General features: G+C 40.3%; 2 protein-coding genes across 2 annotated transcripts; both read right to left on the bottom strand.

Annotated features, from left to right (window-relative positions):
- Nucleotides 1-15,283: 15,283 nt before the first annotated feature.
- On the bottom strand, nucleotides 15,284-15,529 carry BT62DRAFT_912014 (uncharacterized protein; the record flags this gene model as incomplete). The annotated part of the gene is made up of 1 exon (XM_043183846.1): nucleotides 15,284-15,529. A coding segment is annotated over one exon (246 nt), but the record flags the coding sequence as incomplete, so codon positions are not given.
- A 5,522-nt stretch (nucleotides 15,530-21,051) lies between these two features.
- BT62DRAFT_1013308 (uncharacterized protein) lies at nucleotides 21,052-21,972 on the bottom strand (the record flags this gene model as incomplete). Its single annotated transcript, XM_043178041.1, has 1 exon — nucleotides 21,052-21,972. One exon carries the CDS (start codon nucleotides 21,970-21,972, stop codon nucleotides 21,052-21,054), a length of 921 nt encoding a protein of 306 aa, XP_043033369.1.
- Nucleotides 21,973-24,123: the final 2,151 nt, after the last annotated feature.

Here is a 24,123-nt window from a genome sequence, read left to right as displayed (position 1 = left end):
GAACCAGCGGTCCAGTTTAGAGTCGAGGATTTGGGCTATTTCGAAATGTTCTTCTCCGTCGACTTTGACTGGAGGCGGTGGTGGTTGGATTCGGTTAGGAATGGTGTTTTCTTCTATGGGTTCCAATTGTGACACATGGAAGACGGGGTGAATGGACCGGAGATCTGGTGGAAGCTTCAGGGTAAAGGAGTGGGTACCAGGTTGGGCTATGATTTTGAAGGGACCAAGGTATTTCTCCGAAAATTTTCTGGTCGGGCAGGTGGTTTTGATATGTTTGGAGCTGAGGTAGGCCTTGTCCCCTACTGTGAACAGAGGTGCCAGAATCCGATGTTTGTCTGCTTGGGTCTTGTAGTGAGACTGAGCTTCGGAAATTTCATCCTTCAGTAATTGATGGAGTTCGTCAAGGTTGACTGTGAAATCTTGGGCCTGAGTGGAGGCGATGTCCCTTTCAGGGTGAACGGTGATGTTGGGGTGGTAACCCTTGTTAGCAAAAAATGGGGAGATTCCAGTGGACACATTAGGGGCATTGTTGTAGGCAAATTCAGCAATGGGTAAGAGGGTGTCCCAGTTGTCCTGCTGGTAGGAGCAGTAGATGCAGATGTATTGTTCCAGGGTTTGGTTTGCTTGTTCCATTTGTCTGTCGGCCTCTGGATGGTAACCAGAGGTGAGGTGGAGTTCCATGTCAAGGGCCACAGCTAAGGCACGAGTAAATTGGGAGATGAATTCAGAGCCATGGTCAGATGTGATGTGACTGGGTACCCCATGTTTGGAGAATACATGGATAAGGAAAAGTTGGGCTAGCTCTACGGAGTTGATGGTGTCATGAGTGGGAATGAAGATGGCTTGCTTGCTAGCTCGGTCTATGACTACTAAGATAGTGGTAAATCCATTGGAGTCTGGTAGTTGTTCAATGAAGTCTATGGAAATGGAATCCCATGGCCATTCAGGAACTGGCAGAGGTTTGAGTAACCCATAGGGGCAGTGTCTAGGTGCCTTATTGTGCCCACAAACTGTGCAGGACTTAACATAGTGTTGGACATATTTGCACATCTTTGGCCAGGTATAGTTCCACCAGACTAGTTCCAATGTCTGGTTTTGACCAAAGTGGCCTGCCAAGATGTGGTCATGATTGTTCTGTAGTATATGGAGACGGAGATCTCCGGACTCCGGGACATAGATGCAGCCTTCAAAGCAGAGGATGTCTGATTCATCAATGGTCCACTGAGAGGGGGAGGATTCCAAAGTGGCCTTAGCCTGGCAGAGGCCGTCGGAGGATGTAGGGTCAGAACATTGTGCTTGTTTGATATTGATGTGGAGCTTGTCAATGTCCATGATGGCACTGGCTTGGAGGGTAGGGCCTTCAAGGTAGGTTGCACGGAGTGACACCGAAAGTTGTTCTTGGGTGAACATGGGTCGGAAATTGTGGGGGTTGACTTGGGCATATTGGCTATCTGCCTCTTTAGGGTAGACATCCCATCATCTAGTGAGCACATCCGGTTTTCCACCAAGTTTTCCGGGGTGGAAACGAATTACTAGGTTGAACTGGGATAGGTATTCAGATCAGTGGACTTGTCGGCAGGTTAGAATTTTAGTGGTGGCAAAGTATTCAAGGTTTTTGTGGTCTGTTATGACATCGATGGAGTCTGTGGAGCCTTCAAGGTAGTGCCGCCAATGTTTAAAAGCTTCGAAAATGGCCAGGAGCTCCTTGTCATGGGTGTCATAGTTGAGTTCAGCATTGTGGAGGCTCTGGGAGTGGAACACAATCGGGTGAATTTCGCCATCTTTGAGGTAGATGGAGAGGATAGCTGCGATGGCATAATCAGAGGCATCCATTTCTACCACTATCTTTCGATCAGGAACCCAGTGAGTAAGGATGGGAGCATGTGTAAAGGCTTGTTTCAATTCATTGAAGGCAGCCAAGCATTTGTCATCAAATTTCCATGGAGTTCCCTTGCGGGTGAGTCATGTAAGGGGGATGATGATGTCACTATATCCGTGTATGAAGCGACAGTAGAAGTTGGCAAAGCTGAGGAAGGATTGGATGTCCTTGACTTTTCGCGGCACCGGCCAGTCAACAATCGCCTTGACTTTTTCTTCAGACATGTGAAGTCCTTCAGGTGATAGGATGTAGCCTAGGTACTCCACGGAGTCCCAGTTGAATTCACATTTGGAACCCTTGCAGTAGAGTCCATTAGCTCTAAGTCTGCGTAGGACCTCAAGAACATGTTTCTGGTGATCTTCTGGGTTGTCAGAATATATGAGGATGTTGTCGAGGTAGACTACTACTGATATGTCGAGCATGTCTGAGAATATATCATTCACAAATCATTGGAATGCCGCTGGAGCATTTGTGAGGCCAAAGGGCATGACATGCCATTCAAAGGAACTATAACGGGTCTGGAAGGCTGTTTTCCATTTGTCCCCCTTAGCTATGTGAACGAGATGGTAGGCATGCTGAAGGTCAAGCTTGGTGTAGATGCGCATGGAGTGGGTGGAGTCAAGGAGATCAGAAATGAGGGGAAGAGGGTAGCGATCTTTCTTGGAGATTTTGTTTAGGCCATGGTAGTCGATGCAAAGTCGGAGTTCACTGGTCTTTTTCTTGACGAATAGAACTGGAGCCCCATGTGGAGAGCGGGATGGAGTAATGAACCCATTGTGCAGATTATCATCAATAAACTCTCATAGGGCTTTGAGTTCAGATTCTGAGAGAGAATAAATGGGTCCAAGTGGTGGAGACATCCCTTCCTCAAGGTTGATTTTGAGGTCGTATGGTCTGTGTTCAGGTAGTTTTTTGGAGAGAGTATCGCTGAAGACATCTGCAAAATTGTGGTACTCTACTGGCACTGATGAAAGATCTGCCAGTTCTGTGGATGCAGCTTTGGCTCCAATATTAGGCAAAGAAGGCTGCAGTGTGAACTGCTGGATGCCTTCTTCTGCACTGGCTCAGATGAATGCAGCAGCGGATATGATGGAGATCTTTGGGTGCACTTTCATAGTAAAAGATTCTGAGGGAGGATAGGAATAGATGGGTTCATATGGGAATGAAGTCCGCTGGCTACCCAATGTGGACTTGGAATGGGGTGAAGCCCTGGAAGTTGGACTGATAGAGTCCGATGGGCATGGAAGTCCTGAAATTGAGCTGGAAGGCTTGGAAAGAGGTGGACTGTTGTCCTGTGGGCATGGAAGTCTCTGGGATGTGGTGGAGGCCACAGAATTGGTTGGAGTGGGGTCCTGGTAGCTTGAACAGAAAATGATACTGTTCTCAGCCCAGTCAATCAGTGGATTGTAGCAGGAGAGCCAGTTGTATCCTAGGACAAGATTGCAAGATGAATCCAGAGGAGTGACATAAAAGTCGATGGGGAAGGTGTCTCCAGATGGGAAACAGATGGGGATGGTTGCGATTTGAGATATACAGCTTCCGATGGAGCCATCAAATAATCAAAGTTGCACACTAGGGATGGTTTTAATGGGAATTTCATTGGCAGCTACATACTTAGTGTCAACAAAGCAGTGGCTAGAGCCAGAATCAATAAGGGCAAGAAAATGCAGAATGATACAAGTTGGGGAACCATCAGGTTCCATAGCAGTTGGTAATTCTTCTGAGAGGGGAATGTGGAAGGAGTGATTGGAAAGGGATGTTGCATTCAGAGTGATGACCTCTGGTGTGCGAATAGAGTCAACACAACCCTGAACTCGCACGGAGGGAACAGGGTTGCTTTCTAGTTTTCCAACTCCATCGGAGCTGGTTCCACGGGAGCAGTGTCAACTTCTGCTGCATGACCCTTGGCAGAGGCTGCTGCCTTCCGCTTGTTGCAGTCCTCGGTCTTGTGTTTGGCTCCACAGAACATGCAAAGGTTGTTCTGGTGCCAGCAGTCTTTTTCTTCCTGAGTAAGATGGCCATCTTTGCCTAGCTTGTCAGCATAGGGCTTAGGGGTGGTAGATTTTGGTGTGGAGCTGGAGTCTGAGGAAGATGTGTTAGACCCCTTGGATTTGGGGTTAGGAGATTTGTTGTCCTGGTTTTCATGGGCAATTTCAGTCTTCCGGGTCTAGTAGTGAGCATCAAGTTCTTGAGCAAGGAAGCGCATATCACGAAGATTGTTTGGCTTCCCATGGTATGCCATGTCATCCTTGATACAGGTGCAGAGGCCATGGTAAAAGGTGTGGCGGAGGGAGTTATCTCCATACCCAATTTGTGAAGCATACTGATTGAATTGGACCATATACTTCATGATCTGATCTCCATCGCACGTCCGAAGGTGTTCTAATGCATCTTCAGCATCTCTGATAGCATCAAAGGGGCCGAAGTTGCTACAAAGCTCATCTAGGAAAGCTGCATAGGAGAATTGCCAGGCTGATGGATTCCATGGATTGGGGTTAAGAATGTCTAGTTCGAACCTGTTAAGCGCAGTGCCGGCCAGGAATGAAATGGTGTAGTTAATCTTGTTGGCATCTGTTGCAAACGTGGTAGGTCTGTCATTGAAATTCAACTGAAGGGAGATGATGAATGCCTTCAGTTTGTGAGGGTCAGAGCCATCAAATGGTTCTGGTTCCTTGACCTTGGTATGGATGGTGGCTGGTTTAGGGTTGTTGAGGGAAGCAGAGACTCCTTGTAACAGATTCATGAATTCTAGGAACATGTCCTGCTGGTTTGGATTGTTACTTCCTGCAGGGCCATTGGAGCTGCCTGGGCCATTGGGACCACCTGGACCTCCTGGACCTCCTGGACCACCTGAAAAAGGGTTTGGTGGATTGCCATCTGGTTCTCGTCGGATGGGAGTATGAGTAGGAGTGTCTTCATCTCTGCCCTCTGAGTCTGGGCTGTCTGGGTTCCCATGCATGTTGCCCAGGGATAAGGGGTTTATTGGGGGGTCAGTTCAGGCACTATACATCAGGCTGGCCTGTTGGGCCCCATTGGTTGGGATGCTGGTGGCGTCGAAAGGGTTAGGGGAATCATCATAATTAGGTTGGCAGGCAGTGAAGCTAGAGTGATGGTAGGTTTCCCTATGGGAAGGTTGTCCTCCACTGGAGGCTGATCTGAAAAGGCCTGGTTGTTCCTTTGAGGCAGAGGCCAGAATGTCTTCCATGGAAAACATGTTTGGATGGGTAGGCTGGGTTTGTTCAGGATCGGTTTCTGTGGGTTGGGTAAATGTGGTGGATATGATAAAATTTTTCGACTCAAGGGTTTCAGTTTGAATATACTGTTAGGAACATGCCAATCAAGTGGGCTTGAGTGCACTCATGGAGTCTGGCGGAGTGCGTGGGCATCGACGAAGCTATTGGCAATGTCACCCTTGAGTCGGGGCCCAAGGATCTGGATGGACAGGATGGAGATTCATCAGAGAAGTGAACTGGAATGTCCTTTGGAGCAGAATCCAACAGACAAGGTAGTGAGGAGTTGAAGTGAGTGCGAAGTGTGGGTGGCTTATCCAAGTTGATATTCAAACTGAGTAGTTACAGTGATATACATGGCTTTATATACTAATAGTAGCTAATTCTGAGTCGGGTTCCATTGGGTTCTGGTGTGAATATTCACTACCGAGTTCAGGGTCTAGGTATTACAATGTGAAATACAGATGTAAAATGATAATGGTGAAATGAAATTAGTAGGTAATGGAAGTGGCCAGAGTCTGATGGGTAGCATGATAGAATTCATGGTTGGTTGAGGTGACACAGAGGCCGGCAGCATGCACGTAACAGTCTGGCAGAGTGCATAAGCATCAACAAGGCTATTGGCAACATCACCCTTGAGTTGAGGTCCAAGGATTTGGATTGGCAGAATAGGGTTCCATCAGAGAAGTAAAGAGAAATAGTATTTGGAGCAGAATCTGATGGACAAAATAAAGAGGAACTGAAGAGCATGAAGTGTAAGTGGCTATCTAAGTTGATATTCAAACTGAGTAATTACAACAATTGTATATAGTTTATATACTAATAGTAGTTAATTCTGAGTCAGTCTGTTGGGTTTCAGGGTCAACTGTTTGCTACCATGTTTAAAGTCCAGATACTACAATATGAAATATAGATGTGAAATAATAATGGTAAAATGAAATTAATAGGTAATAGGGAATGGGCAGTCTGGTGAGACTTGGTGATTGAATTCATGGTTGGTCAAGGTGACACAGAGGCCAGCAGCATGGATATAACAATGTCATATCTCTAGTTCTGCATGATTTCTATTCTTAGCATATAAGCTCTATGTTATTGTTAGTGCATTCAGTGTCAAGTACTGAGGCTTTCTGCATTGTGTGACCCTTTAGTATTATCCTGAAGCTAAGTCATGTACTCCACCAATTGTCACTCAGGCTCATCATGGCTAGCCTTTCTTTTATTATGCTCTAGCTCTGTTTTGCTTCTCATGCTTAGTAGTACTTTTTTATTTAGCATGTAGTAGTGTATTTCACAAAATTACATGCATGAACATCTTCAGGGTGTGTTACCACCTTGATTTTATTGGTTTCTTTCCACATGTAAAGCTTCTTGGCTTCAAATAGGTGTTATTTGAGTTTGAAGAGGAGCTTTTGAGTTCTGATAGTCTGACATGTAAACATTAGTCATCCAAGCCTGACGTTGTTAACTGCATCAAGTGGGTTTTGTGCTGCACAGTACTTTATAATGAGCCTTTTCATATGTGGAACATCCTTTTCAGCATACCAGCAATTCTTCTCATTATCATAACCCTTGAAATAAATGAGAAACTACTGTTTCTGATAATAAGTTTTATCATTCAGAATTGTGTCAATCTTGTATTCATCTTTATCATCTATAACTATGACTTTGAATGGTGATGGTAGTTCCTGGTTGGGAAACTCTGCTATTCAGAATAGTTTAAGAAGAGTTTCATTAAAGACAGAATGGATTTTCCATGTCTTTGGGATAGCTAATTCATATGCTCCATTGTCTACTTTCTTTAAGATCTTGAAGAGGCTTTCAAACTTGTTGTCCAACTTCTTCATCTTTCTGTCTGTCTTCAGATTCTTCATATCTAGTATAATCATGTTCCTTAGCTGATAGTTTCTCACCAGTGCCTTTCTCTTATCATATTGTCTCTTTATGGACTATGCTATCTTGTGCAATAAATATTCAGCCTCATCATGATTTTTCTTCATCTCTGCTGCAAAATCTTTTGCCCAGGGTACTTGGCTTTTCTTTTGTGAGGAGTTCATCCCAGTATTCAGATGGATTCCAGCATTTACATAGAATGGGCTATAGCCTATTGATGAATTTTTATGGTTATTGTAGGCAAATCATGCTATTGGGAGCCACTCTATTCAGTTGTCTTGCCAGTAGTTTATCAAAATTCTGAGGTACTTTTCAATGTCTTGATTGACTGACTCTGTCTGTACATCAGTCTGGGGGTGATATGCCATAGAGAGATTTTCAGTAATTCTAAGTAACTTATAAAGTTCTTTGATAAACTGTGATATAAACTGTGAGCTACAATCTGAAATTATCTTGTTGGAGAGCCTGTGATAGGCATACACATGATCTTAGAACAAATATAACCATCCTTCAGCATTCAAATTCATGTTTGTTGCAATAAGGATGAGTTTCTTTAAGAATCAGTCCAGTACTATCAGAACAGCATCATGCCTTTTGGACTCAGAGAGAAATCCTATTATATCCATGGAAATCACCTTCCACTTGTCTGATGGGATTTTGTTTAGGTATAGCAGTGTTGCTCTCCTTTGTGTGCTTGGTTTCATTCACTAGCATATTTCACATGCTTTGACATAGACTTCTACTGACTGCCTGAGATTTGGCCACCAATAATCATATGTCACTAATTTCTGAGTCTTCACTATTCCTAGATATTCTGCTGTCAGATAATCATAACATGTTATGATGATCTCTTCATGTAACTTCTTATTTACTGGGATATATAGCTGATCATAGAAATAATATACTCCCTCTTTAAGAGTCCACTCTTCTTCATTGTTGCAAGCAAGTTTTACTGTCTCCTCAATAGATTTCTTCTCTTATCAAACTTTCTTTAGAACTTCTGGTGCAGTGAGAAATACTATAGCATTTGCATAGAATAACTCAGATTTGAGTATTATGATTTTCTTATTATCATTGTTTTCTTAGTTATGGTCTGCTCATTGACTGAGTAAGTCTTCTGTCTTGTTGGTGGCACTGGGTTTGTGATGAAATATGAAATGTTATTCTGCTAACTCTGTTACCCACTGCTCCTATCTGTGGATCAGCTTCTGCAGTTTTTTGAAATGCTGGAGATTCTGATGATCTATCCAGATTTCAAACTTATGCTTTGCATCTATTAGATGGTGTTGCTACTCATCTAGGGCTGTCATAATAGCCAGCAACTCTTTGTTATAGATTTTGTAGTTGCATTCAGTGGCAGACAATATCTTAGATAGACATGTAATGGGTTTCTACTGCCTATTCTGTTCTTGGCTGAGAATAGCTCCTAGGGCTCTTTCTAATGTGTCAGCCTCTATCTTGAATTTTTCATCATCTATTAGGATTGTGAGTATGAGGTCTGAGCAGATTTAGTGCTTGATTTCCTGGAATGCATATTCTCTCATCTCCACTTGGCTTTCTCAGTAAACTTAGTTAGTGGTAGTGCTAGCTTGCTGTAGCCTTCTATGAAGCATTAGTAAAAGTTTATGAACTCTAAAAAGCATTGTAGCTCTCTCTTCTTGATAGATGTTGGCTATTCTCATACTCCTGCCATCTTCACCAGATTCATTCATAGCCTCTCTTCTGCTATAATGAGATCTAAGTATTCTATTTTAAATGTTTCAGACTTGCATTTTTCTGATTTTAGATATAAATTATTTTCTCACAGGATCTGCAATATCTGCCACACAGTTTCATAGTGCTCTTTGGATGTTTTGAGAAAATCATTATATCATTCAGATAGATCATCACTTTTTCTTCAGTGCTTAGATCTCTGAATATGTTATTCATTATCATTTGGAAGATCACTGGAAAATTTGTGAGCCCAAAGAAAATAACTAGCAGTTCAAACAATTCTCAGTTGGTTCTAAATGCTACTTTCAACTTGTCTCTTTCTTTAATCTAGATATTATTATATCTTCACTATACATCTAGCTTGGTGAAGTACATTGCATCAGATAATTTGTCTATAAGTTCAAAAATGAGTGAGGGTGGATAGTAGGTTTTGATTGTTAGGTCATTCAGCTTTTGATAGTTTTATACAGGTCTTAGTTTTTTATCTTTCTTCTTGACAAAGAAGAAAGGGGATGCCATCAGAGACTTAGATTCTTGGATCCTTTCACTGGTAAGATTCTCATCAAACAACTTATTAAGCCTCTCTTACTCCATCTGCCCAAGTGGATACACCTTGCAATCTAGGTTTGTGCTAGTTTCAGATACCAGCTTGATTGCATAGTTCCATGGTTTTTGTAGTGGCAGCTCATCAGAGTCTTTTTTTACTGAATACATCTGTGAAGTCTTTGTAGTGTCTAGGGACTAGCTCTTTGAATATTCTTTTTGGATTTTCTGCATAAGATTGTGCTGCTAACTCATTGAATGTAGTGTCCATCACTCAGATCTCTAAACCAGATTGAAAATACACCATCAAAAGGTGTTATCTCTAATATAATTCCTTTCAGATAGACTCCTTAGGACAGTCCTAGTTCAGATGTGATCATTGTCATCTGTTACATATACACTCATTGAAGATGATATCACTATTCTTTCAGTCTTCTCATAGATTATACTTCTTGAGCTAATCATGCTCTAAGAATACCTTCTGATTGTGCAAACAGATGACTGCAAAGTCAATAGATTTGATATGTCCTTTTTCTCTGGTCATTCCAAGCTCACAATACTTTGATATGGAGCTCTCAGCATTGAGCAATCTATCAGTGTTATATATAGAAATGGGTCTAACAATATTTTGCATATTGAACCTATTGTGCTTAATTAAATCTTCATTGATAGAGTTGCCTATACAGCCACTATCCAATAGTGCTTCCATAGTGACTACTTGATATATGTGTCTAGAGTTTCTAACTAGATTTTGAGAATGGTTTTATCACCTTCTTTTCTTTCTTGAATATATTTCTTGGATTCATATATCTGATCCAGAGCCCAGAGCAGCTCCTTGTTCATATCTTAAAGGGTATTGACCAGCTCTTGATTGATCTTGATTGTTTGCTTGAGGTAGATCCACCCCCTGCAAAATAGCTAATGCAATAGAGTCTGTGGACTCCTCTATCATACATAATACTCAGGCAGCTGTGCCAGACTTCTGCCATTTTATTGGTGTCTTGCCTCTCATAATAGGGTGTTCTTCCTTTAGGTACTTCTCAGTCTTTTTAGGCCAGGACCTCCCTTCAGAGGCTCTGCACTATTCTGATTCCTTAAAGGGCATCACTTGCTCAGTTCAGCTCTGCTTCTGAGCACTTGAGTTTTTGACTACCTTCTTATCAGATGAGATCTACATTTGCATACTGGTTTCTTCAATAGTGAGCAGTGAGTAATTATTGTTAGTACCTATAAAAACTTGTTCAGTATTGATAAATACAGTGCCTAGCTGTGAATGCACTATATTAGTGTCATCTGTTCACATATTTAAGAAAATATTAGTAATTCACTCATGTATGCATCAAGAAACTACTTGCTAAAACCCTCTTGACATTCAGCCATCTTCACTTAGTTCAATTTGTCATATGCCCTTTTCATAGCTTGCTTCTCTCAGTACATCTTACTGAGTTCCAACTATTCTTCATCAGAAAACTTCATCTCCTGATTTCTTTAAGGTGCTACTGCATCACTTGCTTTTGAAGTATCTTGAGTGATAGACAGTGACATGCTCTCTATGTGTTTATGTGTGTAATTTTGCAAATTCTAAGAATACAATGACTGTATTCATATCTACTATACACACAATAGAAAATATGACTAGTGCATGATGAAAGAAGACTTGTTATGTATGATACCTGACTTGAGTGACAATTAGTGGAGTACATGGCCTAGTAGTAGAATAATACCAGAGAGATTATACTGCAAATAAGGTCCCTGCACTTAGCATTGAATATGCTAATACAAATACAGAGAGGCATGCTAAAAATAAAATGAACATAATCAAACTATGATCAAAACTTAGTGCAATTGAGCTGGTCCCCAATGCTGACACTAATCTGGACTGCAAGATATATCCACTTGAATGGACAGAGCAAGAGGAGCTAAAGAAGTTTCTTGATGAGAACTTGACCAATAGGAGAATCCAAGTATCCAAATCTCTCATGATCTCACTCTTCTTTTTTGTCAAAAAGAAGGATGAAAAACTGAGACCCATATAGAAATATTGGAAGTTAAATAACCTGACAGTCAAAAATCAATATCCACTCTCACTCATTTCAGAACTCATCAATAAACTGTCAGGTGCTCAGTATTTCACTAAGCTAGATGTATGATAGAGATATAATAATATCCAGATCAAGAAAGGAGATGAGTAAAAGGCTGTATTTTGAACTAACTGAAGGTTGTTTGAGCTATGGAAAATGTTTTTTAAGCTCACATATTCATCTGCCATCTTTTAGATGATAATGAATAATATATTCCAAGATCTAATCATCTAAGAAAAGGCTACTATCTATCTAGATGATATAATGATCTTCTCAAAATGCTTCAGGAACACCATAAAATTATGGAGCAAGTACTACAGATACTGTGAGAGAACAAACTGTCTTTCAAACTGGAAAAATGCAAATTTGAAACCCTCAAAACAGAGTATCTTGATCTCATCATCTTGGAAGGAAGGCTACAAATAGATCCAGTGAAACCAATGGAAGTACAAGAATAGCTGACATCCACCAAAAAATGAGAGTTGCAATCTTTTTTAGGATTTGCAAAATTCTATTCACACTTTATTGAAAGCTACAGCAAGATGGCCTTGCCACTGACCAAACTCACTGAAAAAGCCAAGTGGAAATAGGAAGATACACAGGAATAGACATCCCAAGAGATCAAATGCCAGATCTGCTCATTCTCAATTCTCACTATTCCAGTTAATGATGGAAGATTCAAAGTAGAAGCTGATGCATCAGAAGAGGCTCTTAGAGCTATTCTCAGTCTGGAGCAGAGTGGACAATGGAAACCCATAGTCTCTAAGACACTGTCTACAAAGAATGCAACTATAAAATCTATGACAAGGAGGTACTGGCTATCATGATCACCTTAGATAAATGGTGCCATTACCTCCTAGGTGCCAAGTATGATTTTGAAATCTGGACAGACCATCAGAATCTCCAGTATTTCAAAAAGCCACAGAAGCTGAACTGCAGACAAGCATGCTGGGTGACAGAGCTGGCTGAATATCATTTCACACTCCATTACAAACCTGGTACTGCTAATAAAAAGGCTGATATACTTAGTCAATAAACTTGTTAAGATTTTTCCTTTATTTAACTCTCATTCTACTTCATTAACCTCTATTCTTGCTTAGTCAGGGTGCTTAACCAGGCACTTGGGATTGTGGAATCTGCTTAGTCACTATAATAGGCAGAGTTAGTCATTGTCCTTCAATGATGATAACACCTCTCAACAATAGACAATACTCTTTTGTAGATAGTAGCAATGCTCCAGGACAACAAGTACAATAGCTTAGAAATGCATAATTAGTAGGCATATTTTTATCTAGCCTCTCAATAGTATATAAGTAGGATAGCTCTTGCTGTATATTTCTCAGCTTCAAGCTAAAGTTTATTATTACCACTTTATCTCAAGCTGACTGTCTTTGGCCTTAAAGCATTTGATCAACAGGCACAAATAGTAGACTCTGATGTGACTGTACAAACATGATACAGCATCAGTTTACCACATGTTTAGATCACATGCAACTTGGGCTTAACAGAACTGACTATGATCAGAGAGAAAATGATAATGAAGAAATTGTCATTCTCAATCCAGACCTATTCTATGCAAATGCAATGATTTTTCTCTCAGCTCAAGAAATCCTGAAGAAGGTTTGCTGAGAGAAGAAGTCAGTAGAGGAGATAGTACAGCTGGCACTTGACAAGATGGAGAATAGATATACTCTTGAAGAGGGAGTGTGCTATTTTCATGACTGACTGTACATCTCTGCCAATAAAAAGCCACATGGGGAAATCATCACAACATGCTATGATCATATGATAGCAGGTCATTCAGAAATTGCTGAGATATAAGAATTGTTCACAAGCAATTATTGATGGCCTGGTCTCAGGCAGTCAGTGTAGGCATATGTCAAAGGATGTGAGACATGTCAGAGAGTAAAACCAAACACTCAGCAGTGAACAGCACCACTATAATCTAATGAGATCCCTTCTGACAAGTGGAAGATAATCTTAGTTAATATGATAGGGCCTCTTTCTGAGTATAAGGGATATGATGCTGTCTTAGCAGTCATAGACCAATTTTCCAAAGAACTAATCCTGATTGTGACAAACATGAATTTGAATGCTGAGGGCTGAGCATATTTATTCTAAGATTATTATTGTGAGTTGACTTAATTTAGACAGTGTACAAAATTGAGATAGCTTGAGTATAATCTAGTTAAGTAGTATAGTGAAGGGATCTATGAGTTCATTTACCTACAAAGGAATCTATATAGTCTAGTAAGCATTAAGCATAGCTAGAGGAATCTGATAAGCACTAGGTATAATTGAATAGTGGTTTATTCAACAAGTGCTAGGTGTAGTCAAACTCAATCACTTAGATTCACATGAAATAGTGTAGTTAAGTCAGATGAATTTTAGATTCTATTCAAGGTATTTTCATATGGGTTAAATACAACATCTTTATTTAAGAAAGTGCTAGCAAGAAATTGAGAGAAGAAACATCAAGAAATTTCTGTAAGCATATAGAAAATTGAAGAAAACTAGAAAAAGTGAAGATTAGAAATAGTGATTAGTAATATCTATAACAAAGCCCCTCCAGTCTACACTTGCCCAGAGAGAATGAAAATTTGTAGTTAATAAGTTAAAGTCAAAGTGTCTAATTAGTAAGAGATAAATTGCTCATTAGGTGAGTAATATCATCAACATCCTTGTCTATAAATTTGAAGTTGAAATCATCATTGATCAAGACTGATGGAAATGAGGGAGCAGATGTGACAGTGGATGAAATGTCATCATCCTGTGGGAAATCCATGATCAAGTGTGGCAGGCTATAGAGGAAATCTATGCTCAAGTAGCAAGGGTCATAGGGAAAGTGTAACCATGCTGTGATATCAGAAAAATACCTTACTGAAGATGAGATATAGTGCATCAGTGCACTACTATCATTAACATAGTAATGCCTGATTAGCTCATCAACAGTAAGATCATATCAGCATGCCTCAGCAATGATGGTAGAAGGAGAAACTCAGTAAAGGAACTCATCCTATTGTAATCCAATAAATGACCTCCAGTTGAGTCAAGCATTGAAACCCTTTGGGATATTATGGGTGATCTTTGTTGCCAGCCAAATGATACAATGATATAGGAACTTCTGGAATTTTCTAAACATGCAATTGACCTCATCAGAGATACTACAATAGAGATTGAGAAGAAAATCTGAGAGACAATGGAAATGAGCAATGTCAAAGTTGTGTTGAGAACAAATTCTGAGCTTCTCAAAGGCAGACTCTGAAATGATCATAGAGCACTGTCTTTTTCTAGAGTAAGGAGTAATGTTATATACTGCTGCAAGCATTATATCAGAGAGTGTTTGAATGACTGCTCATCTTGCACATCTGAGTGGATGGGAAGGTCTGAAGATGTGCTTTTCTCCTATGACACTAGAAACAATGTTTTTGTTGAGGATGTCTTAAAAGACAGTATCATTCTTGAGAATGCTCTCAAAGAATAGGAGGATGGCAGAGTGATGAATAACTTAGTTTAAAGAGTGTAGATAGTGCTCAGAGTCAAAAGTAATGGTGGCTGTAGACATTCTGGCAAGGAATTAACCTTTGAATGCAAATGGATTTAGGCTTTACAGTTGAGAATGAAATGAAATGAAGTAGTGCATAAAGCTAGAGTTTAAGACAATTGAGAATTCAATATATATACACATATACTTGCTTTGTTTTTCTATACCAGTAGTAGAAGATTCTCAGGTGATGTATTGATATTCTGAGTTTGAGAGTATGAGTCATATGAACTAGTACAATAGAGGATGCATTATGAAATAATTACCTCTCATTACTAATTATACTTTGTGACTTGATCCACCTTTCTAGAATGTGTGATGCATTCCTTAGCTCTTTCTTTGTCTTCTATTTGTCCTCATTCTCTGGTAGTCTGATCCATCTGACACAATATTTCTTAATGTGTCAGTACTTGCCTGAAGTCTTGAACATTCTTTCTCCTTCTATCTTCCCAACTTCAACTTCTAGTAATTTTTTGAAGTGTGCATTCACTATATTTTTAATGGTCTGAATTCCAAATTCTAGAGGAGATGTAGAATATCTTTTCAAATGTGTGATATTCAAGATAGAATGAATTCTATAAGATACTGAGAGTCTGAGCTGGTATATGACTGGACTGATCTTCCATATAATTTTAAAAGGACCATCATATCACATCAATAGTTTCTTTTCCCTTTCTTTTACTTCCTTTAGGAGTTACAAGGAATGCAGAATCAAAAATACTTGGTCTTCTTCATTAAATTCTAAGAGAAGTCATCCTTGATTATAATGTTTTTGCTGATAGGCTTAACTTAGTTTCAAGGCTTTCTTTGCTCAAGTTTACTCAGCTTTGAATTGTTCCACTATGTCTACCACTTTGTCATTTCATAACTAAGATGTATATCATCAACTGATCCTTGATTGCTTACTGTATCACCAAGATCTTGAGAAATGTCTTCTGGTTTGGTCTATAATGTGGATTCTGTAGTAGGTATAAATCTGAATAACAAGTAAGCTGGTGCATATCTGGTGCTGCTGTGTGGCACAGAATTATATAACAGAGCTAGATCATTCAGGTACTGATGCCAATCAACACTTTCAGGGCCAACATATGCATATAAAGTCATTTCTAATCTTTGATTAAGAATCTCCATAGAAGAGATTTTGCATGCACACAAAACAGTCTCAGCAGAGAGCTATCCACTGATCACACCCACACTAACACACACATAATACTCTTAGTTTGTGGAGGGATTATAATATGATAAAGTAGCTGTAGCAAGTACAATCATCTTCTCAAATGATTTCACTGTGTGTGAATAGCAATTATACATGTATGACTGTCTCAGATCTCTCTAAGTCTCAAAGCTTTTCATTTTATCAAAAACAAGAGGTAGCAATGAATGTTGCCAGGCCTCAAGGCAAAGTCTACTGCAGCTCAATACAATACATTAAAACACTCTCACAAAACTCTCAAAATGATTCCAAGCACAGCTCAGCTCAATTTCAAATCTCTAAACACACACTACACAACTCAAAACTTAGCACTCTAAGCAGAAACCAATCACAAATATGTTCACAAGTTTCCAAACTGATCATAGACTCACAGGATTCAAACTTATGTGGTCCAGAGATACAAAAGACAATAAAATGCTGTCTGACAGATCCAAAAGGTTTGAACCTCTGCCACCTATAGTGCCATACATCACAAACATCTCAAAAACTCAAGATAGTGTTCTTTGGACACTGCTCTTTTATTCTTAGGCTGGAGTGCAATTCAAAATCTCTTATCAATTTGAATTCAAGTCTCTTATAAGCTTCTGTGCCTCACACAGTTCTCAATTCTCTCTCTATGATATCAATAATAGGTCTATTTTCTCACTTAAAGTAACAAACACAAACTCAGAGCTATAGTGCAAGGCTTTCTGTGCCCACTACACTACAACTGTGGGGGGGTTGGAAACTTGTCTACTACTCTTACAATGTGGTACTTAAATAGTCTACTACTGTATTTACTAAGATACACTAAATATGGTAATTCCAAAGCATGAAACTCCAGAATAGAGTCTCTGGCATATCATTTGCATGCATATTACAGTCTGACATGCATATTCTGCTCTGAGTCAGAACTGCCTTTTATTTCTCTCATGTGTAGTATGACCCCCTCTGGTATCATCCTGTTGCTAGGGCATGCTCTCCACCCATCATCACTCAAGCTAGCTGTTATATATGTCCCATTTCACTGTGCTCTAGCCATATTCTTTATTGTGTGCATAGTAGACTGTGATACAGTTGAAGTATTATTATAATTCGCAAAATTACATGCCTAAACATACAGCAGATATGTCAGCAGTGTACTTAGTTCCTAAGCACTGCCTTGGCTTCTTCTTTTGTCTTCATTTTTTTCATAGCCTGCCAAGTCCACTCAGTGTTGAATGGTTTTAGCCAGCCAGTAGAGGTCACTTCCCATGTTTGGCCTATGGGTGGTTGAGTTTTCATTCTTTGCAATTCCTTCAGTGTGTTCAGGGTAACAAGAGTGGGTATATTCAAATGCATGTATAAATAGATACCTATAGAGCTAGTATAAGTCCATTCAGTGGTATTTCAAGACACACTATGAAGTCCTTCAGCTGACTGAGTGGAATTACTCACTCATCAGCCTCATCTTTTACCTCTTTGATCTTCATATCCTTTCCATTCTCTTCAAGTCCTTCTGTCTCCTTCTGCAACTCAGTGATCTGTGCTTAAATATCTTCCTGTGTGCACTTCTTCAGGCAGTTCTGCAATACAAGCTCATTTTCTTCACAGTTAAAACACTTTTCCTCCTTCTTCATTCAGTCAATGTCCATTGGCTTCCTGGATCTGGTGTAAGTTGTTCTGGACCCAGTTTTCTGAGCAGTGTATGTTGAGGTAGAAGGATCAGCTTTGGAAAAAGAGATCAGTTTGTTGGTTTTAGTCTGGTTTAGGCAGTTGGACTTGTGGTTGCTCTGTTGATAGGTGTTCATGGCCTTCTGTTACTAATATTTCTTGTTCATTACCATAATTTGCTCTTTCCACTTGATGTATCTCTTTAGGATATTGAGGCTGATGTCCAAGATAATCTTCAAATAGAAGGGTGAAACCCTGATCTTTAGGGCCTCCACCATTTGTCCTTCTTCATTGACATCATCAAGTAGTCCAGCCAACTTGGCTAGATGCTCCAGCTTGTTGAAGTATTCACTCACTATCTTGTTGTTACAATTTTCTCCATATCTTTTTTTTTCTTATCTTATCAGGATGTCTATCTTATCTTGAGTGCTTTCTCAAAGAGCATGGGAAAATTAAGTAATCACAACAGACAGGCCACTATTGTATTCAGTTGCCTCACCCACAGACAATTCCCTATTGTCTTATCTCCAATGACCAGATAGGACCAGTATTATAGCATAGAACAGTATAATTGGCAGCAGTTATATTTATTATAAGCTGAATAGTATATAAGTAGGATAGCTCTTGCTGTAGTAGTCTAGCTTTGAGCTTTAAATTTATCTCACTCTATCTTCTCTCAAGCCTTGCCTGTCTTTGGCCTTGAAGCACTTCACCTATGAGAGCACATTTAGTGGTGATATGCAGGCTACATGTCTAGCCCTATAATTTCTGAATTCTGCATAACACACTAGAATATGATAGTAACTGAGGACCATTAGCTAGTAGAGAACTATGGCTGAGGCTCTGAGCTGATAGTCATGCTAGTCACCAATACTAGGTCTAAAGTAGACTTTGTAAAATAACATAGCATAAGGATAAAAATCCTAAGTCAGGTTTGAGCTTAGAAAAGTTGAGCATCACATCTTGGAAAATACTAAGTCCAAGTTGGACTTAGAAATGGTACCTCAAATGGGGCCAATTCTACATGCCACTAAGACAAGTATATTCTAAGACAGCTAGAGGCATAATACCATAGCCAGTTGTGGAGTATTGAGTAAAGATAGCATCATCCAGGAGCAGTAAGAAGAGAGACCCAATGATCTGTGGCTAGCACTGTGAGTTTTGACTCAAATGCCTAAGTCTGAATTTCCTAGGTATCAGGTGACCTAAGGGACTTAGAATTGAGAGGAATAGAGTGGATAGGACTGGTTGACCAGGCCTGACTGGGCCTGATCAATCAAGCTACTAAGAATAACTCAGAGGATTAAAACTCTGAGTAGACAGAAAGGAGTTAGATACCCACATGCACTGTAGGCTTAAAATAAAGCTGTGCAGTGGTCAGGTGGGTCTGGGCAAGCCTAGGGGAGTCCAGGAGTGCCGCCATTCCAGAATAATGGCGTGATTCTGCTTCAAACAGGAGAAATACTATTTTGAACATTTTGTTTATACATTCTGTTTTTGATGTATAAATATAGAGAAGGAGGGGAAGTAGCAAGAAAGTGACCCACCTCCATATTCAGGTCTTCTAGCTCACTGTGGTTAGTCCCTGGGACAATGGTTTTTGAGTTCTGCTTCAACTTAGTGATTTATTTAAGTTGCTTTGTCACTTAGAGAGGATTGGATTAGAATAATAACTGTATTTTGGCTTTCAGATTAATTTTAGTTCCAAACTATAAGGGTTTCAGCATCGGAATACAAGTTCTTCAGTTTTAAGGACTGCTAGCCAGCCAAGAGTGCAGCTAGTCAAGCCTAAGTGCTTGATAGACTTAGTATTTGAGTTTCAGAGTTCATTGGGTTTCAGAATATTCTAAGTTCATTTTGAGCACAATTGTGTATTGATTCTAAGTCTTAATTGTACTTAAACATTACTATAAACTACCCTCACAAGTATTTCATCTTTGAAAGCAAGATAGAGTTGAATAACTGTCTTTATTGACTGTTTTTTTGAATTTATTTAAGACTGCAAGAGTGCTTCTATTGTACTCAAAACAACCAACATCAATTGTATTTGGTGATAGTGTATTGAGTGGTTAGATGTTGGTGTTTGAGAGTTCACTCCTTATTTGCCTCTCTTAGTCACTTAGCCATTATGAAGCACATTACTGGCAGAAGCAGTGCTGAACATTTGTAGGTGTTTAATGATTGTCTCACAGGTGACAACCAAATAATCACTAATGCAATGCACTGCAACAGCTGGAGTCTGACACTAACTGAAGGTAAAGAAGAAGGATCAGGATCAGAATGTATAGGATGATGATAAAGAAAAGGAAGTATAGAGGTTGATAGACTATAACTGCCAGCATTGATACTGAAGTGGTAGTCACACCAAGATTTTAGGAGTTTGATCAGTATATTGACATTAACTTGAGACTAGGGCATATCACTGTATACTATACACTTAAATGCTGTATAGAAAAGTCTTGGTGATCTCAGAATCATCACTATATTCTTTCAATATATTATGTAGAATCATAAGAGACTGATTGAATCTACAGTGATCCTGTAGCTTCTGATCAGGAAGGCAGTGACAAATTAGAGATCACTGTTCAACCAGCTGAAAGCATGCTCCACAGACATATGCAAGGAAGAAAGTTTCCAGTTCCACTGTTTTCAGTCTGCAGCTTTAACAGGATCTTGAGTTAAGTCATGGTTTGTGAACAAGATCTATGTGAGCAGATAGCCTACTAAGCCAAACTCAGTATATAGTGCATCTGTAATGTGAATACCTACTCTTGTCAATGAGAATGTACTCATGCTGCTGAAAATGATCATCATGATACTGCCAAAGATGGGAATTGCAAAAGATCTTGCTGTCTTGAACTGAGAAAGATCATCCAAAACTGATGCCACTGGATCTCACCATCCCAATCCATGAGGGCTATGACTTGTCTGAACTGAATCTGAATTTCTCGATTTGCAAGAGCCTAGTTCACACTCCACTAAGATTCTGCTGAAGGGAATTGCCTTTATGGCCATCATGCCATCAAATAAACTGAAAAATAAACTGCGGCATGAACTGGAATTTGAGAAGGGCTGTTGGTCAAATTCCAAAGTATGTTCATTATCCCTTCTATGACAAAATCATGTCTATTACTGCTACAATTTGGTGATTCCACTGATACTGTTCCTTTATGTGGCGAATGGCCTGGAATGCACACAACTATCATATAGCATCATTTGCATGATAATCATCACTCGCCACAAATTACATTCTATGGATCGATGTCCATTTAATCAAACTCGGGGCACAGGAATACAACCAGAAAGTAAATTTCCAAGTCATACAATTAGGCGAAACGATCCAGAATAGTCCAAACATTAAGCCAATTCGCAAACTCATTAGATGCATCTTCTTCATCAAAAAAGTCTGCTTTATCCAATGAGAAGATCACTCCCAATCCAGTTTCTTTCAGTTTATATACCTGCAACAACCACCCCTTCCAGTCAGAATTATCCGGAAAGCGATAGGTCCTCAAAGCCTCGGTGTCTGGAACCGACAAGACCAGCGATTGCAGCCCACATTTGTGTCGAGATATAGTCATATCATATAGTGAATCATCTTCAAATAATGATCTTGCTGTACAGCAGATATGCAGGGACAATCGCTGAAGACATGGGACGAACGAAGGCTCGGCCAATATTTGCACTATTTCAGTTGACATTTCCTCGTTTATGGCAATGACAAGATCTGTGAGGGATGTAAACGTCCCCATGGCGATATCGTTGAAAACTGGTAAAGCCAGAGGCCTGTACACAGCGAAGGATCGAAGACAGGGTTTGGAGTGCTTCAGAAATTTGGAGATCATTCCAAGTTCATGTACAGTACAACTGAGTCCCGAATGCTGTTCTTGAAGACAAGCAAAAAGAGACAGGTCCTCCAGTGCTGGAAAAATACAATACTTCAGATCTGTGGGGATATCGTATCGCAGTGAAAGCTGTCGGATATTTGTATGGGTTATTTCCGGTAATGGTCCCGAAAATTTCTGCACGTCCGAAGGACCCTCATAGATCCTTTCAAAGGTGAATGATTCCAGTTCCGCCCCTTTACCAATACAATCATAGAACAGGGATGTTTCAGAAGTCCGGCATCGCTGAGGTTTGAAATTGATGGTCGTGAGTTGATGAAGAGGAAGCGATAGTTCGTCAAAGAAGTCGCCAGCTATTTTGACCGAGCGTAGTAAAGGAACGGAACAGAAAAGCTGGGACATGGTGGTATGAAAATTCTTCTGTGAATGATAATTGGACAGGGTGAAATCCAAGCTTTCCAGCATTGGGAGGGGTCCTGAGATGTTTGAAAGTCCAAAGATGCTTTTCAGATCATAGAAACGAAGAGAAAGGGATATCCACCATTGAGATGTAGGAGCGATGTAATCCATCATTATTGTGCATGCCTCTGTGGAAGTGCCCACGCCCTGCATTGACATCCTGAGGGGATAATCTCTCGACAGAAAGAAGGCAGTGTGGAGGAGGAGACGATTCTTCGAGTTGTATGATTCACTCGTCTCCCCGAAGAATTTAGTTAAATTGATGTTCACCCTAGACCAAAGGGATGGCTCTGACAGGACAAAGGCCCTCCATGTGGAGCATACACTATGAAGGATGAATGGAGGCAATGAGATGCAGATCTCACTACCTTCAGCTGCCAAATTGAATATGTGCAGAAGGATGTCAGATGGCATGCATCGGATAGGGGATAAAAGGGATTTATTATGAGAGAGATCTGTCATGGCATGATCGCACTCCTCTTGAAGACGTTGGAGAGAAGATTAGGTCATAGTGATTTTGTTTTGACGAGATTGCACTTCAATATCGAGACGTGTGATTTGGGCATAAATGGAATTGATGGTGGTAGAGTCCAGGGACGAGAAGCTTCCATGAAGGAGGGGAAGGAGGCCCTCGTCGGTGATATAGGGTTTATAATTGACCAGCTCAAGGCCAGAAGAAGAGGATGACTTTTTCTAATAGCACGTTAGAGGAGGTACATCAGCTTGAATGCATCTGATACATACCTCGGCTCTATCCATCTTCCTTGTGAGCATCTTGTTTACCTCGATAACGGCTAGGAATAATCTGTCAGTTAATGAATCAGGCTATTTGAGAATGAAGGTGGAAACGAGGTACGATATACCTACCCAAGAGACGACAGGATTGCAATAGGAGATGGTGATGGTGATGGTGCCAAGGTACGAAGTTCGCTGGTATCTTGGCCTAAATACTTTGCAAGTGAGATGTCTCATATCCTGGTCTTTCATATGATATATGCAAAAGACAACATCAGAGAATCACAGTCGAAACATGGAACATGATTGGTGAGTTCAGACCAAAATGAATTAGTAAATCAAAGTCATCTTTCTAGAGACGCCAGGCTCTGCATTAAATGGTCCACCTAATATGCTGTGAACCTGAAAGCAAAGTAGAACAGTCAGAAGCCGCATGCGTGAAGAGAACATGAATGCATCAACCTATCACCACTCGGAGCTTGTGCAAAAATGTTATCAGCATCGAAGTATCTTGACAGCTTAGCTGCTTTGACTATACAAGCATGTATAAGCCAATAATTAGAGATCGCATGATGATGGCATTCACATTGCATAGGTCATGATATTCTTCGCTAAGAGCCTCGAGGATGGCCCCGAACACTGTCATGGGCTTGTTGATATCGCCGTCGTCAAGACAGACTAAAGTGCTATACCATGGCTCTGATGTCCCCAACACCACCTGACACATGACGAGACATAGCATCATCGATGGAGAGTATACTATTCATATTAACTCTTCGCCTGCATCATACATTAGGTATGACTTATGGGTGTAAGCATGGACTGCGGCAGAGTACCGGATAACTCTCGATACTGATGATATGACTCAGAAGGGACTGCTATGGAGGGGCTCTAAATTACACTGATTGGATCATTTTAGGGAAATTCTGAAAAGACGGTACCGAGACAATTTTCTTCACGAAACATGCTGAAGTAAGACTACTGTGGTGAATGATGCCAAGGAACAGAGACCTTTTGCCCAAAAAAAATATTCCAGAACCTGCTATATGACACTTTGATTCAGCTCGCAAGTAGGCAGGCAGTACTGTGATAGTGGCGGTGAGAGATCAACAAAGATGGCAGCCCCTGAACTTCTACCTCCCTCTCCCATCATCATCGTCGCAGACATTAACCGGGGCTGGTTGGTGATGACGACAAACTCAAGGCGACGCCAGCAAATGGAGCATTAATACATCCAGCAGCATCTTCAAAAATGAATTTTACCTGTTTCTTGATGCGGTCCCTCCCTTGTACTAGTCATACTGAGACTCAGACACGCATATATGCCAGTGAAACTCGATTCAGCCCATCATCATACCA

This window comes from Guyanagaster necrorhizus (genome assembly GCF_019112545.1).
Source record: "Guyanagaster necrorhizus MCA 3950 unplaced genomic scaffold BT62scaffold_59, whole genome shotgun sequence".
In the NCBI taxonomy this organism is placed as follows: Eukaryota; Fungi; Basidiomycota; class Agaricomycetes; order Agaricales; family Physalacriaceae; genus Guyanagaster; species Guyanagaster necrorhizus.
The sequence above is the reverse complement of the archived record's forward strand: the minus strand, read 5'-3'. Positions and strand labels throughout refer to the sequence as shown.